This window comes from Mesocricetus auratus, unplaced genomic scaffold (genome assembly GCF_017639785.1).
Source record: "Mesocricetus auratus isolate SY011 unplaced genomic scaffold, BCM_Maur_2.0 Super-Scaffold_4256, whole genome shotgun sequence".
NCBI classification, from domain to species: Eukaryota; Metazoa; Chordata; class Mammalia; order Rodentia; family Cricetidae; genus Mesocricetus; species Mesocricetus auratus.
Genome location: NW_024429182.1, coordinates 130,347,769 through 130,363,384, shown reverse-complemented (window position 1 = coordinate 130,363,384; position 15,616 = coordinate 130,347,769). Strand labels below are relative to the sequence as shown.

Here is a 15,616-nt window from a genome sequence, read left to right as displayed (position 1 = left end):
TTCAGTCCTTTGGAAGGAAAGGAAACTAGAAGACAGGGAGGGGGTGGGAAGGAAAGACAAGGTTTTCATTGTATTGCCTTTTGTGCTTTTGAATCTGATGTCAGGAGGAGCAATTAAAGATGTTTGTATAAGTCTTGATTCCTCTACATTAGAAACATTGGAAAATTGTATAGACAAAGTCAAATTGGGAGGTCTAAATACTCATAAAAACAAAGAGAAGCAATAATCAAAACCAACCTGGCTTTAAAAACAACTCCAAATATCAAATTCATAAATTCCCAGTAGGCAAAAATAATGTATGTCTCTCCTTAGAAAATGTAACACACACAGTCAGCCCTTGGCGTCTGCAGGGATTGGTTCCAGGATCCTTCTGGATGGCGAAGCACATGGATGCTATAGCCTTTCTGTAAAGTGTCATGCAGCATTTATTTACACAGAACCTATGCACATCCTCCTATACACGTTAGATCGTTTCAAAATGACTTAGAGTACTAAAAACAAACGCTGTATGAAGAGTTGCCATATTAAAGATAACCACTAACTTTCTGCTCTTCTCCTGTGCATTAGTGGAGCCTCTTTCCTATGTAGGCTGAATCTGAGCTTGCTTTCTGACTTACTTTAACTCGTGGGAGATGGCTGAAGTGATGCAGCTCCAGTTCTGGGCCTGAGCCTTCTGAAAGCCTAGAAGCTTCCACCACTGGGACTTAGGAACTTGCAATTGCAGACTGTGAAGAAGTGGGGCTGTGTGACTGGGTGATGAGAGGACATGTAAAAGCACACAGAGTCCCACAGAGGAGCATTAGGGCACCAGACACATGGGTGAAGCAGGAACTGCTTAGCTGGGCCCCTCCCAGACTCTTGGCCCAGACAAACCTAGGCAATCACAGAGTGTTTATTGTATCAGGCTAATTAATTCTTGCTTGTTGTATTTCCCCTCTAGATTATAAGCATTAGGAAGGCATTTCCAGTTTCCCAAGCCTAGTTCATAGCAGGCTTCGACATACTGTACAGTGAATAAATTCTCAAAGGAATGAGGGCTAGGCACACTGTCCTCGGTTGTTTACAGTGTGCTCAACAAATGTTGGTTCTACCTTCCCATGGCTCCCTCCTTCCGGTCAACCAGGAAAATCTGAGAGCCCATGCCATCTACTGACATGTTCTAAATGAAACATGGGCCAGACATGGATTACCTCTGCAAGCTGCTGGCCAGAGAGGCTCCAAGGTACCCCCAAACAACACAGGTTATTGCCATCACAACTAGATGGTAAGATCCTACCGCTGAAGACACCACATATTTTAGGTTCAGGATGCAGAGAAATCAGTCTTGAACTGGTAGGGAAATTTTTTTTGATGACTGGCTTTCATAGCGTTGGAAGACACTGTGCAGGCTGCTAGGGAGAAAAGCCATCCACAGTGTTATTCAGAGCTGGGCTCTTCTCGCTACAGCACTGACCTACCAGGCAAGATTCCCCCATCGGTACAATAGATGGTTGATGGGGTAACCAGTTTTTCTCTTGATTGCATTTGAGGCCTGTTCCATAGGAGGGAGTTTATGCTTGGTACTATCAACATAGTAAAATTCTTTCACTAGGGAAGTCATAGGCCCTAGGGAAAATGTTATTGATGTTGTTTTGCTGAATGGCTGTGTTGGGGGAACTTATTGATGTTGTTTTGTTAAATGGTTGTGTTGTCAAAACACCTTTTGGTATTTCATAGACTGTGCTGCTTCTGATCTTGATCAGTAAAACTTCTTACAGCAGTGAGTACCACTTACTTCTTGAAGTGCTGGGACTAAGTAATTGTGAGTGATCACCTGTAGATGGGACAGCTACCCCAACTCTAAGGAAGCATTTAAGAATATAAGATCCAGAGGATGGGAGAGTGCTTTGGAATATATCACACAGTGTTTGGTCTTACTAGAATTCACTGTAGGTATTTTAATTAAAGATAAAAAATAACCAAGAAAACATTAAAATAGTTGCCATTAAAATAAAAACAAATAACTTCCAATTATAGTTCCTCGCAGAATTCAAGAGCATACTACACATATAACAGAGGAGCAGAATACATGAACAGGACAATGAAGGGTAGGAATTGGTTTTTGGAAATTGAGTACAAATGACAAGCCGGAAGTTGGGGCTTGTGCCTGTGATCTAGGACTTAAGATGTTGAGGCTGGAGAGCATCCATGAATTGTAGAGCAGCCTGAGCTACGTAGTGACTTCCAGGCTGCACTAAGGTGCAGAGTGAGACCCCCATATAAACAAACAAGTAACAAAAACATGTGCCAAAATAATTGACATGGGTCTTAACCAAGAGGTGTTCCACAGAAACAGATAAAATGGAGAGGAAGCAGAGGAGAAAAACAGTATCAAATAAAATTTCCAGGCCTGAAAGGAATACACCCTCGGCCTGTCCATTGCCGACAATCATGATGAGAAAGGATCGTTACCTGAGTTGTTCCTTATCACACTTCAGAATGCAGAATCAGAGGGCAGAGTCCAACGTGTTCAGTAGAGGAAAAGGAGAAGATGGATGGAACAGAACAGTGAGAGAAAAAAACCACATCGAAGAACAAGAACCGGCTCCTCTGCCAAACCCGGAAGGCAGGTGGGGGCAAAGCAGGGCCCGGGAGGTGAAGGTGGAGACGCCTCTCAGCCCGCAGTCCCATGAGGTCTCCCAGAGCCTTTCTGAAGAGCTTTCTTTCTGGGGCACTCTAGTCAATCAGTCCAAAGCAAGAGTTCAGGAGGGAGGGGGATAAAAGTACAAGAGAAAGGCAGGGTGCGCACAGTGGGGCCTCACAGGACTCTAAGCGGGAGTCTTAGTAACCGGAGCATACCACAAAGCCGCACGTGTGACATGGAGATGCAATGCCGATAGGAAGAGCCCTGGAGGAAATGTGGTATTCATGAAGGTGACAGAGATGCTTATGGCTATAAGACAACCTTAATGGACAAGGCAGAGAGGAGCAAGCATATTCTCCAAACAAGAAATCCAGGAACTGGCCACAAGACCATTGGGCAGCAGATACCAGGACAGGGCTCCACTCTTTGGTCTTTTTGGATCTTGGCTCCTTGTGTCCAAATGGTCTCTTTGGCCAGGGACACATAGGATGTTGATAACGTTTACTGTGATTACTCTGTGATTCTACAATTCTGCTGGGACACATACGGTAATACTCAACTCTTACACTAACAGGCAAGCTGTAGGGAGTCTGGAGACACCTCACTAAGGGAATGATGAAAGAATAGCATTGTGTTTATGCACATGGCCCACATGGAGTGAGCTCTGACATCATTCAGGTGAAAAGCTGCATACTTAATGTATGTGCTTAATGTACACTAAGTGACAGCACACACTGACCAAGGATGCAAGAGACCATGGGTAAGACCCCAGGACCACAAAAAAGTACAGCTGAATATCATACATGTCAAACAGGAATAGTGTGTGTGTGTGTGTGTGTGTGTGTGTGTGTGCGCGCGCAGGATCAAGAAGTTAGGAAGGGGAGACCTTCAGCTAAAGGTGATCAGCCCTGCACAGGATGAGAAGTGTCAACAAATACCATGGATCTCCCTGTATTCTTTCAGTCTCCTGAAGGAATCCATGGAATTACATACAGATGCCTGTTTGTAATCCTGAACTTTGAGATAGGAAATTATTGTGGAATACTATTTTAACTAGGCAAAGATGTGTTACATTTGTTTATGCTGCATTTGACTATCATGTAAGGATGTGTGTTTAATTATGTAAAGATGCATGCATGTATTTCACCTTGCTTGCCTAAGGTACTGAACTGGTCTAATAAAAAGCTGAATGGCCAATAGCTGGGCAGAAGAGGGACAGGTGGGGCTGGCAGGCAGAGAGAATAAGTAGGAGAAGTCTAGGCACAGAGGCAGGAACAAATACTCACTGATGTGTTTGAACCTGGTAGCTGGGGCAGGAGTAGGCAGCCTGAGGACCCTGTCATGCCTCCTCCCACCCAGTATCACTGCAGAGCCAGGGTCCTGCTCCTTTGACACTAGTCCCCATAGGTATGGACCACCTGCAACCACCTGCTTGTCTTTGGGGGCTCACACAACCATCTCTAGTCCAAAACCGGTTTCTGGCAGGAACCTCAGTGTCATTCTTGTCTTTTGTATTCAAATTCCAACCTCATATTGGTACCATTGCACAATCTATATTTGCAACAATAGACCACAAGCTCTCAGAGCCTTTAAATACCTCTGAGTTTTTGAAACGCTCCAAGTGTCACAGAAGTTAAATATTTCCTTTTGGTTCTCCTGAAAGGCCCAGGCAAGTAAGTGATTTTTAAGACACCCTTGGCCACACACCCTTGGATCCTGGGTAGCGGATGAGACCTGAGAAGGTCCAGCCTCAGTAGGAACTGGAAAAACAAACTGAAACCTGAATCCGTCCACATTGCTGAAACGCAGTGTCTGACTAATGTGTGATTGATTCTTCCCACAACATTGGAGCTAGGAGCCCAGGCATAGTGTATTGCTTGTGAAGTACATTTCCACTTTGTAGCTCCTACCATGCCCCCCACGTCCCCGGCAAATATCATTCAGTAAATAGAATGGTGGTTAAACAGAACGTGGATAGATTGAAGACAAGGGTGGCTGGATGTTACAGAGAGAAGCTGAAGGACTTCAGCTAACGATGGGGCTATGTCCTGATGAACTCACAACCAACGGGAAATATGGCTGGTGGAAAGCAACTCCAAAGCACATAAACTGGGGACATCCCAAACGAGCAACACAGCCTCGCAGAGAGCCAATTGGTTAGTTCCCTTGAAACCGTCGCCACTGGGAGCTGAGGCTCTCTGCTGCTTCCCAGCTTTCTGAGTAAGAAACGGAATCAGAAACCAAAAGCCCAGGAAGGAAAAAGGTAAAACATCAAAGAGCCTGGCACGGTTCCTACAAAATTGTTCCAGGCCCTGTCATTTAGGTTTTTGTGTTATGAGATGAGGGAACCATCACTGAAGGACCAAAGAATTTCATTAAAACAAACAAACAAGCAAACAACAACAAAACAACTCTAGAATGGGCCCTTTCAAAGTCTGACTGGCATGGATTAGGAATCCAAACAGGGGCATGAACTCCTTGTCCTTTTTCACAGGAATCTGTGCTCACAGGACACTGACCTCTTCCTCAATACCATCATGGATGGCAGGAATGAACATTTGTGCTGGCTGCTGAGCATGAAATGGGCCTGGGCTGGGCTTCAGCACTGACACCATCGGATAGGGCTACTCTGTGCGCCCACCCATACTGGGGGTGACATCACAGGAAGCAATACAGATCAGGGAAGAGGCAAGAGGGGAGAGCTGAGGCTTGGAGTGAGCCACCACCTTCATGCTCTGGCCAGTCAGAGTGGGGGAAGGGCATGTAGGTGCCTTCCTAGAACCCTCACATAGCAGGTGGGAGCTGCTCTTTCCCTGCACCCAGGAAGCCATCCGCCAAGGATTGAACCATAGACAGACTGAGGTTGGAAAAAGGTTAAACACTGTGGGATCAGAACATGTTATGGGGTCTGCCCTTCAGAGCATCCAGAAGGGTTAGCCTAAGAAGGAATCTGCAAGGAGAGCCAGGTATGGCTTTAAGATGGAAGAGTATTTAGTTCCTAAAGACGGGGCTGCAGGGATTGAAGTCCTCTTACTGGGTGGAGCTAGTTGACAGCAGGACAGACTCCGAGCGTTAGTGTTCTAAAAAGCCTGGCATCGCTGCATGGCTAGTGAGAAGTGAGCAAGTGTATTCTGGACTAATAGTTAAGTGAGGCTCTAACCTCAGATTAAGGGACGTGTTACAAGTCTCATTAAGCCCCAGAGCTTACATAGCTGGGCTCAGTTTTGTAGGAATGAGGTGCAGCAGATTAACAACTGCCTGTGTGGGCCGACCATGACCAGCTAGGACATCTCCCAGCCACTCTTCCTTTGCCCACTTAATAAGAGACTACTTACTTGACCCTCAACATGCTTCCTGGAGAGGTTCAGTGTGCCCTGTACTCTAACTCACGCTGGAGAAGGGACCTCTACTGACCATGACCTGTCTAGAAACGTACCATCCATCCATGTGCCCCGCACATCCCAGCAAGCATAACGGGACACTGACATGAGACGCATGTATGTAGACTAGCATGCTATGAGCATTTCCTAATGCAGTCTATTTCCTTGCCTTGGAAGGCAAGATGAGCAAACTTCATGGCTATAGTAGTATGTCAGATCACTGATGCATATTTTTAAATGCCAAAGATAGAAGGAGGAGGAGAAGAAAAAGGAGCAGGGGGAGGAGGAGAGGGGAAGGGGGAAGAGAAGAAGAAGAAGAAGAAGAAGAAGAAGAAGAAGAAGAAGAAGAAGAAGAAGGAGGAGGAGGAGGAGGAGGAGGAGGAGGAGGAGGAGGAGGAGGAGAAGAAGAAGAAGAAGGAAAAGCAGGATATTTCAAGCAGCTAATGTAATAACCTGAGATCTGAAGACCTTCTGGAATGTTCCATCTTCTTTGGTCCATGCTGGGTCTGGCAGTTGGTGGTACTTTAAGAGGTAGGTAGCTGTGTCAGACTTTTCAGGGCCAAGGGCAGGACCCTCATGCAAAGATGATGTCCCCTCTAGCCCCTCCCTACACCTTCAGCTGTGTAGGAGAGACTGAATTACCTGGAAGTTTCCTAGCTGATCTACTTTCCCAGATGCCTCACTTCAACTGGTAGAGCAGGTTTTTCCACTCTAGCTGGTATCGGGCATACAGAAGAACACTTAATGTCATGTTTGCCAAAGGAGTTTGTCTACCTGCTAGTAGCTCTGGCCTAGCACCTTTGAAACCCTCCAAGCCTTTCTAACATGCCTACTGCACCTCAGGGGAGCTCCCCTCTGACATTCTCACGAGACTGAAGCATGACACGCCTTCCTGGCTCTCATTTATGCCTCAAAGACACTTGCTGAGCACACAGACCACCTGCCATGATGCCGAAGTTGGGCCTGTGTTTGCACGCACATGAGCTTTGAAACCTCTCTAAACACCTACAAGTCGAAATAGGTAGGGGCTGTACAAAGACATCCAAAGCACACACATAGAAGCTGTAAAAATACCATTTCCAAAGACCTCTGGAATTTGAATAATGTGATCAGCTAAAGTGTGAGGTGTTTTTTTTTTTCAAAACCACTCATGCACGCATAAAGAACTCAGTTATTTTATAACATGTTGTATTCTAGGGACTTTTCAAAGATGGGAAAGCTGCCCCTGTAGAATTTGAGTATTTGTTTCCCTTCTAGAAGCCAACTTTCTTGGCCAGAGTTGCAAAATAGGTCTGAAACAGTCTTCCCTGCCACAGGGCTACTAGATGCAGTTGCAGGGAGGGGACTGAGCTGTTAAGACGCTCCCTGCTCTCTGAATGTCTTGGGTGGGGGCAGGAAGGAACAGCCTACCTCTGAGGGCACCTCCAAACCCAGATTTGAACCCTGAAGTGGGCTCAGCTGCAGGTGAATTGATTCTGGTTTCGTTTATTCCAAAAGGACAGTAAGGGGAAACAGTGCAACAGAGCAGTGACGCACATTTCACCTTGGGTGAGTCTCAGCTATGTGGGCTTGTTCCTAATCATGAAACTTAAGCACTTAAAGAAACAGTGGTTGAAAAAAACAAGAGCAAAACTTGGGGGATTGTAGCTTGGCAGTAGAGCACCCGCCTAGCATAGACAAGACCCTGGGTTTGTTCCCAAGCACGGACAACACAGACAAACGACTGTGTACTCTTCTGGTTTTCAAAAGTAACAGAGAGCAAAGCAAAAAGTGGGGTGTTCATTGTAGAAAACCAAGACTACAGATCAGCAAAGTGCAGTGTCTGCCATCCCAACTCAAACACTACCCTTTGACTTCCCTACCCAGCCCCCGGCCGTGGTCTTGGTGTATACAGACGGCCCCTGACTTATATAGTTTTCACTTATGATCTTGTGATTTCAAATGCAACAGTATATATATGCATACAGGTTTTCTGTTTATACTTACAGTATAGCAGTCAATCAAATGCATGAGTCCTTTGACACTTTATTATAAAATAGGCTGTGTGTTAGGTGATTGGCCCATCTTGGGAGAGTGCAGGTGTTCTGAGTGCAGGGAAAACCATATTGATTGAGTGAGTGAGGCAGGCATGATGCTTCCTTGGATTAGGACATGTGTTCAACAATGAACCTCTCTGTAGTTAGTGGAAACTGTGTTAGTCTGTCTGGCTTCCTGCAATTCCTTACGTTATTCAAACAGGGATTGGAAGAGGCTGTTGGGGGCAGAAAGATCTTCTGAGCCCCTGATCACAGCAATCAGGGAGAAAGGACCTACTGAGGACCAGTATAAAGCTTAGGCACAACCCTTCAAAGGAAGAACAGCCATTTGACCTCTGGGTATATATTAATGTTTTCCAGGTACATGTTCTATCACAAGCACATGGGTGGGGCTGGTTCCAGGTCTGTACAGTGCCCATCTTGCCCAAATCCCTGGAAACGACAATGAATGATGGGGTCTTTAAGAGAACCAAGTGCACCATACCAGTCTTGCCATTTAGCAGCACATGTGTGTGTGTGTGTGCGCGTGCGTGTGTGTGCATGTGTGCATGTGTGCATGTGGGTGTCAAAGGACAACTCCTGGTTCTCTCCTTCTCTCATATGGTGTCCAAGGGATCAACCCAGACTGTCACCTTTAGCTGTGTAATGTACATTAGACTGGCAAGTTGCCCTGTGTTGTTTGAGCTTACTGAGAAGTTGGCTCTGGAAGCACTTGCATATCGGAACTGAGAGTGCTTGCCTTAAGATACCTTATCGGACCGAAGAATGTTGATCTGAAGGTTCAGATTCTTCAAGGTCCTTCAAGGTTCCTGTGTGGTGATAGGCTGCCAGCCCCCTAACTGTGAGAAAGGGAAGAGAAAAGCAAAACAACCCCGACAACAGCTAGAAGGGGAGCAATTTCCAGCGGGTATTATTGCTTATCTCAGGATATACGAGTGCCTGCCATGGGACAGAGAACTCCGGGTGACTGCTTCAGTTTCCTCAGTCAGGGTCTGCTGGATGTCATGAATGCCTGGCTTGGTGATGCTGTCTCTCTGTTGTTATTTGGTTTTAAACCTACAAGCCCCTCTTGAGGGGACACCCAGACTCTCTGCCCAGACTCTTTCTATTGGGAACTCCAGCTGACTACCTTAGAGGGGGTTCCTGGTTGATTTTGAGATTTGATGATATTTTGCTATCATCTATCTATCTGTCTATCTATCTATCTATCTATCCTGTTTATCATTGATCTATCATCTATAAGTGACCTATCTTTCATCTATCTATCATCAATCTATTATATAATTTATCTATCTACTTATCTATTGATCTATCTATCTATCTATCATCTATGTATCTACCTACCTACCTGTTTGCTACTTGCTATTTGTTCTTTTACTTGGGCTTGCTGTATACTTAATAAACCACTCATTCAAAACTGAAAATATGACTATCAAAGATCACTCTCCAAACTGTACACAACAGCTGACAAACATCTTTACCCCTGATCTCTAGGGGCTAGAGTCTCCATGTTATGAAGGGCCCCAAGGAACACATGCACATAATTCCAGAAGTGCTGCCCTTTGAGGCTCTGTGGCTGTTTCTCAACCCCAGCTGCATATGAAAAGCATGAAGGATCCTCTGTAACCAGCCCATACTTGGCCCCTCACATAAGTAAGATAGTCCTGTGGGTCTGGATAGTGTCTGGCTATTGATAGTTTGAGAAGCTCCTTGGTGGTTCTGTCAGCAAGGGTGGAGAAGCACACATTGAGATCACCAAGTCTTGACCTGGAAAGGGATGGGCAGAGTCCTCCTCGGAGCTTTATCAGGCGCCGTAGCCATTTGCCCAGAAAGCTCCTATTGAACAAATGCTCCTGCTCTCACACCTATTCCAATCTTCGTCCTCAGGATGGCTAAAAGATGGGATGGTGGAGCTGAAGTACACTAGAGAGGAAGAGACAACGCCCCAGGAGAGGAGAGCGTGGAATACTCCTTTACACTGGGTGAACTTATGTCACTGTGATTGGTTTAATAAAGAAGCTGACTGGCCCAATACTGGACAGAATATGGTCAGGCAGATGAGCCAAACTGGGAATGATGGTTGGAAGAAGGGTGGAGTCTGGAGTCACCAGCAGACACAGAGAGAAGTAGGACTGACATGCCTTACAGAGAAGAGGTATCAAGCCACATGGCAAAGGGTGGATAAGAAATGTGGGTTCTTTTTTGTCTAGGAAAACCAATATATATGGGTTAACTTAAATGTAAGAGTTAGCTAGTAACGAGCCTGAGCTATTGGCCGATCATTTGTAATTAATAAAAGCCTCGGTGTGTTTATTTGGGAGCTGCTGGCTGGTCAGAAACTTCCACCAATAAGATAGCGTTTTACCGCCCATGTTACCTTGATCTTACTGACAAAGCAAGGTCTTTTTTGGAGGAAAATGACAAAGAAATTTTAAAAGGATGAAAGTCAAGCCAGGTAGTGGTGATGCACACCTTTATCCCAGCACTCAGGAGCTGTTTTATGGAAAGAACCTGGAAACCATGCATAAAAATATGGGAATGGGGTGCTTTCCAGAAGAGTAAACAATTAGATGTAACTCAGACGTCCAATAGAAATTAGGGGTTGGGCTAATAATTTTATTAGTTGTCCCTGGGGTTTCCCTTTATCACAGCACTTAGGCAGTTAATGGCCAACGCCATGTGCAGGAAGGAGACTGTAGCATGTAAGAGCACATCAGTCTTTTAAATACTGTACAGCATGTTTCTCAGCCTGTTGGTCTTCACCCCATTGGGGGTAGATGACCCTTTCACAGGGGTTGCCTAAGACCATCAGAAAGATATTTATATTATGATTCATAGCAGTAGCAAAATTACAGCTATGAAGTAGCAACAAAAATAATTATATGACTGGAGGTCACCACAACACAAAGAGCTGTTTTAAAGGGTCAGAGCCTCAGGAAGGTTGAGACCCACTGCTGTAGAGTGAATCCAAAGTCACATAACCATAGAGAGACAGACTAAAAGAAATAGGCAAGACATTGACTGTGCTGCTTTTGGGGTGGGTTGCGCTCCAGGCTGGCGTTTATTTCTAAACTTCTCTTTTTTTCCTCAGTTTTTCTTTGATAAACAAGTATTTTTATAGTGTGAAAACAAAAGGCAATCCCCATTTTAAAAAAATCCCTTGACCAGTACAATGTCCCACTTTCAATATCTTTGAAGCATAATAAATTTTGTACATGGATTCTCCATTTTAGGGATTTAAGTGAGAATCCCAAGGTATAGAAAAAGCACCAGATAGTCATAATTTTATTTCCTTTGGTTAAAATCCCTGTTCTGGCGAGTCTCGGCTCTCTGTAGGCCAAGCGTGGCAGAGCTTGCTCAGCCCCTCACTTACCATCGTGGGTCTCCATGGCAGGTCCTGGACACACGGCAGATCCCTCTGCTCCCACACACCAGTACATGCTGGGCGGTCGCTGTGACATGCCAGCCATCAACCCTCCAGGCAGCAGATCTCCACAAAAAAGTCTCGCTGTTGTCACCGCCACTGTGCAGGTGCGCTAACGCACGGAGTCATGGTGCCGCAGACACTCGTTCGTTCTGGTGGCAAAAGACATCAAATTAGAAAGTTCTCAAACGGAAGAAGTCCTCTCTTGCAAGCCCTCACGGGTATTCACTCTTTTCATGGGCTTTCCCCCTTTCTCTGCAGTATTGCTTCATAGTCCACGTATCGGGCCAACTCTGTCAGATAGGGACACTGAAAGTACAATGCCCTTCCCCGACCCCACCTTCACACTGGGCTCAAATTCTGGTTATGTGAAAAGAAACTCAAAATTATCACAAAGCATGACCTGGAGTGATCAGTTGTTCAATCAACACTTACCCAGGACAACCAGGCCCCTGTTGGCAAGACTCATTTCCATTGGGAGAGGGTGGGCACATGGTTGCTCACAATATAAGGCCGTCCCTTGCCTAGGACTGATATCTATAGATGCCCCAGGTGTGTGAACATGATCCCCAAATGGGAGCCAGGCACTGGTCCCAAAGAGAAGGGGTCTGGAAGGAGTTGTTACTGGTTATCATGTAAAATGAACCCTGAAAATGCTGCCTCTCTCTAAGGTGACATTTGGCAATCGAGAGATATTTGGGTTGTCACAACCTGGGAGAGGGGTGCTATAGGCACGTAGTAGGTAAAGGTCAGATGTGTGGCTAAACAACCTACCATGCATCCGGCCACATAGAGTTCTGGCCAATTGAAAATTCATCTCCTAAAACTGAGCAAGCTTTGATCTGTGGCTCAACTCTGCTCTCCCATGCTTGGATTCCCCCTGACCCTGGAATTCTTCCAATGTGAATGCCTATGCTGCTTTGCTGAAGAAAGGTCCAGATCTATTTTGAAAGGTCTGCTTAGACGTGGCACAGGACAGGACAGGAAGATATGTATGTATGTATGTATGTATGTATGTATGTATGTATGTATATATGTATACACAGCTATGGAATGTTTCTGTTTTGTATTAACAATGTGACATCCAGTTGAAACAATCTCCCCCTACACACACACACACACACACACACACACACACACACACACACACACCCTGGCAATATCACAGGTCTACTGGGGGACTTCACATAAGACAGAGTTTGAATAGTCACTGTCTCCAACATGGCTAGTATGGTCAGTACTTAAATCAGAACGAGGACTTGGGAGGTCAACAGGGTTTCATACCCCCCCCGTTTGATTAACACACTCTGAATATCACTGTGTCCCAGATCACAGGTTCTCGAAGCTTCCCCCAAACTGTGTAGCCACTGAGCAAGCCACAGGACAAAGAAGAGCTGAAGGGTGCTTCTAATTGCTCCTCTGAAAGTTTGAGAATGCGGCGCCTGCTTTTAAGGGGTGGTGTGATGTGGTCAGGGGTGGGATGGGGCTGGGGATGGACTCTTCCAGGCAGGAGCAGATGTGGCCACATGAGTCCACATGGGTGGTCTTGCTCCTTTGAACCCCACTTCTCTGAACTTCTCTGAACCAGGGGACCCACCAGCCAAAGAAAGGTATTTAGAGTTGAGAAGAATGGAAACACAGGAGAGCCAGGCAAAACCCAGAAGCTTCTCAGGGAGCTTTGTAAGTTCTACAGTCCAGGAGAAGAGAGAGAGGGAAAACACTGAGACAGACTCTGATTAAAAATAAATGCTTCAGCCGGGCGTTGGCGGCGCATGCCTTTAATTCCAGCACTTGGAAGACAGAGTTAGGCAGATCTTTGTGAGTTTGAGACCAGTATGGTCTATAAGAGCTAGTTGCAGGACAGCCTCCAAAGCCACAGAGAAACCCTGTCTCGAAAACAAACAAACAGTAAATAAACAAATAAACAAATGCTTCACGTTACACATGAAACCCCAGAAACTGAGAGTCATAGTTACCATCTTCTTTCAAACGCCTTTCTAAAGTCACCAAACACAGGATCCATGTCAAAGATTAAAGATTTCCCCCATGGCAGATGATCCTTTTCAGGACAGAAGTGGCTTGATATATGTGTTTAAACCACACACACACACACACACACACACACACACACACACACACACACTATTCTAGGCTAACTTTCAGCCAGCACACTTGGTTCCCCTTTCAGTTTCCTTTTGCAAATCACTCCACAGACAGAGGATTCTGTCATAGGAATGGTTTTTAAATTGTAGTTTGCGTTTGGGTTTACACCCTAAGGTAGGTGCTGAAGGACGAGGGAACTGGAGTTATTCCATTTTACGCCCCAGGGCTTCCTCACACTTCTCCTAGCGGCAGGGCCATGCAACAAACCACTGTGGCAAATGTTGAGTTTTCATTCTATACCCTGCAGAGGTATATTTTTAAATGCCACCTGTCTTCTTTGCCAACTCTGCAAGCCTGTATGAATGAACATACTTAAATGATTGTTGGAAAACAGAAACAAGGAGCTTGCTGTTCATTCCGGAAAGACTTTACTGAGATGTTTTGGTGAAGAGCGAATATCGATGAGTTTGTGATACCGGAGGGAAGGGAAGACAACAAAGTAAGTCATTACTATGAGGCTTCTGAGCAAGGAGAGCCATAGGTGTTTGTTTCAACAGAAAGTTTGGGAAGGACACTCAATACAGGCATTATATGTCTGCGTGAAGCATGCTGGGAAAGCTCACAGCACCTAGTTCCTTCTTGAATCAAAGCCTGGCCTCGAGGGATAGCCTGTAGTTGTAGGTACCTCTAGTGCTTCTGGCATCTTCTGAATCATATTGGTGCCTACAAAAATGGATGTCAAAATATGTTGATACCCTACATGAGTGAGGAAAGGCTGGAGGACAGAAATGGTCCACCAGTCTGAAGCCGCATCTAACTTAAGGCTTGCACTATTCCATCACTGTACCTATGACCATTCACAGGTGCCTCCTGGCATGGTTATGAGAGGATGCCACAGTGAGCAAGGCAGTCCCCAGTGGAGACCCTGAGTAGGTGTGTAGAAGATGAACAAAGGAAGGAGGATTCAGAGGAAAGGAAGGGAGAACCAGGGTGAATAGTGAATGGCCAGGGAAGACTCTGGAGGTCACACGCAGAGACATGGAGTGGAGAGTGAGCTCAATAAGGGAGGCTGGGGGCAGTGGCCTGGTGCTGTGGGATGGCAGAAGGCTAGAACGAATGGAAAGGAGAGAGTGCTGGAGACTCCGTGAAGAGGAGGGACACATCCCATCAAGCCATTAAGAGTGTATGTACACCTTCCTGCCTAGGGGAAGACCCACTGCTATCATTCTGCTAAGGGGGCATAGCAATAAAATGGCTCCCAATGACACCTGGCTTTACCCATACATAAATCAGCACATAGGTCAACCCACATCGCAGAAGCTTCTTCTTGCAATAGATGGGAATTAACACAGAGACCCACAACTAGTCAATGCAGAGAGTATGAGACTTTGGAGCACCCAGTCCTAAATGGGATGTCTTTGTCATACCCCTCCTCTCAATGCTCAGGGATCTATGGGTCAGAGGAGGCGGAAAAATTGTAACCTGTAGCAAATGACTCCAAGGAAACAGCATTTTTGGAACACACCAGGGCTGATGCACACATGAGCTTACAGCGACTGTGGCCGCAAGCGCAGAGCCTGCACAGGTGCAGACCAGACAGAAATCCCAGCCTCGGGAAGGGGAAGTGGGCACCGAGTCCTACCTCTAAAGCAAGAAGCTATTTGCAATTGTGATAGATGCTGGGAGAGGAAAACCAGTTTTCAGTCCCAGGCCCAGGAGCAATTGATCAACACAAAGCAGACTCCATGGTTTTTGTGTGCTTTTTCGTTTGTTTGTTTGGCTGGCTTGTTTACTTTAGTGTTTTGTTTGGGTTTTGATAGGAAGAATATAAAGTTGGGTGGATAGGGAGGAGAAGGATATGGGAGGAGTTGGGGTGGGGGAAATAGTATGACAAATATAGTGCATAAATAATTTTAAAGAATAAATATTAAAACAAAGAATGTATATATATATATTATATCACCGTGCCTGCTAGCTAGAGCAGAGAGGGATCGTGATCATATATAGCAGAGACAGGGCAATTTGGTCTGTGGAGGAGGCTGTGGGAAGA

At 45.6% G+C, this 15,616-nt stretch overlaps 1 protein-coding gene across 2 annotated transcripts in view; it reads right to left on the bottom strand.

Moving 5' to 3' along the window:
- The window catches only part of Lrrk1 (leucine rich repeat kinase 1), a 138,452-nt gene that overhangs the window by 120,981 nt on the left and 1,855 nt on the right, over positions 1-15,616 (bottom strand). The window contains exon 2 of one of the 2 annotated variants that reach the window (XM_040730655.1): positions 11,413-11,615. In XM_040730655.1, coding sequence (XP_040586589.1) covers positions 11,413-11,509 — 97 coding nt within the window. In that variant the 5' untranslated portion in view covers positions 11,510-11,615. Of the gene's footprint in view, positions 1-6,456; positions 6,637-11,412; positions 11,616-15,616 lie in introns of those variants that run through there. The other variant, XM_040730659.1, reaches the window with a different exon arrangement.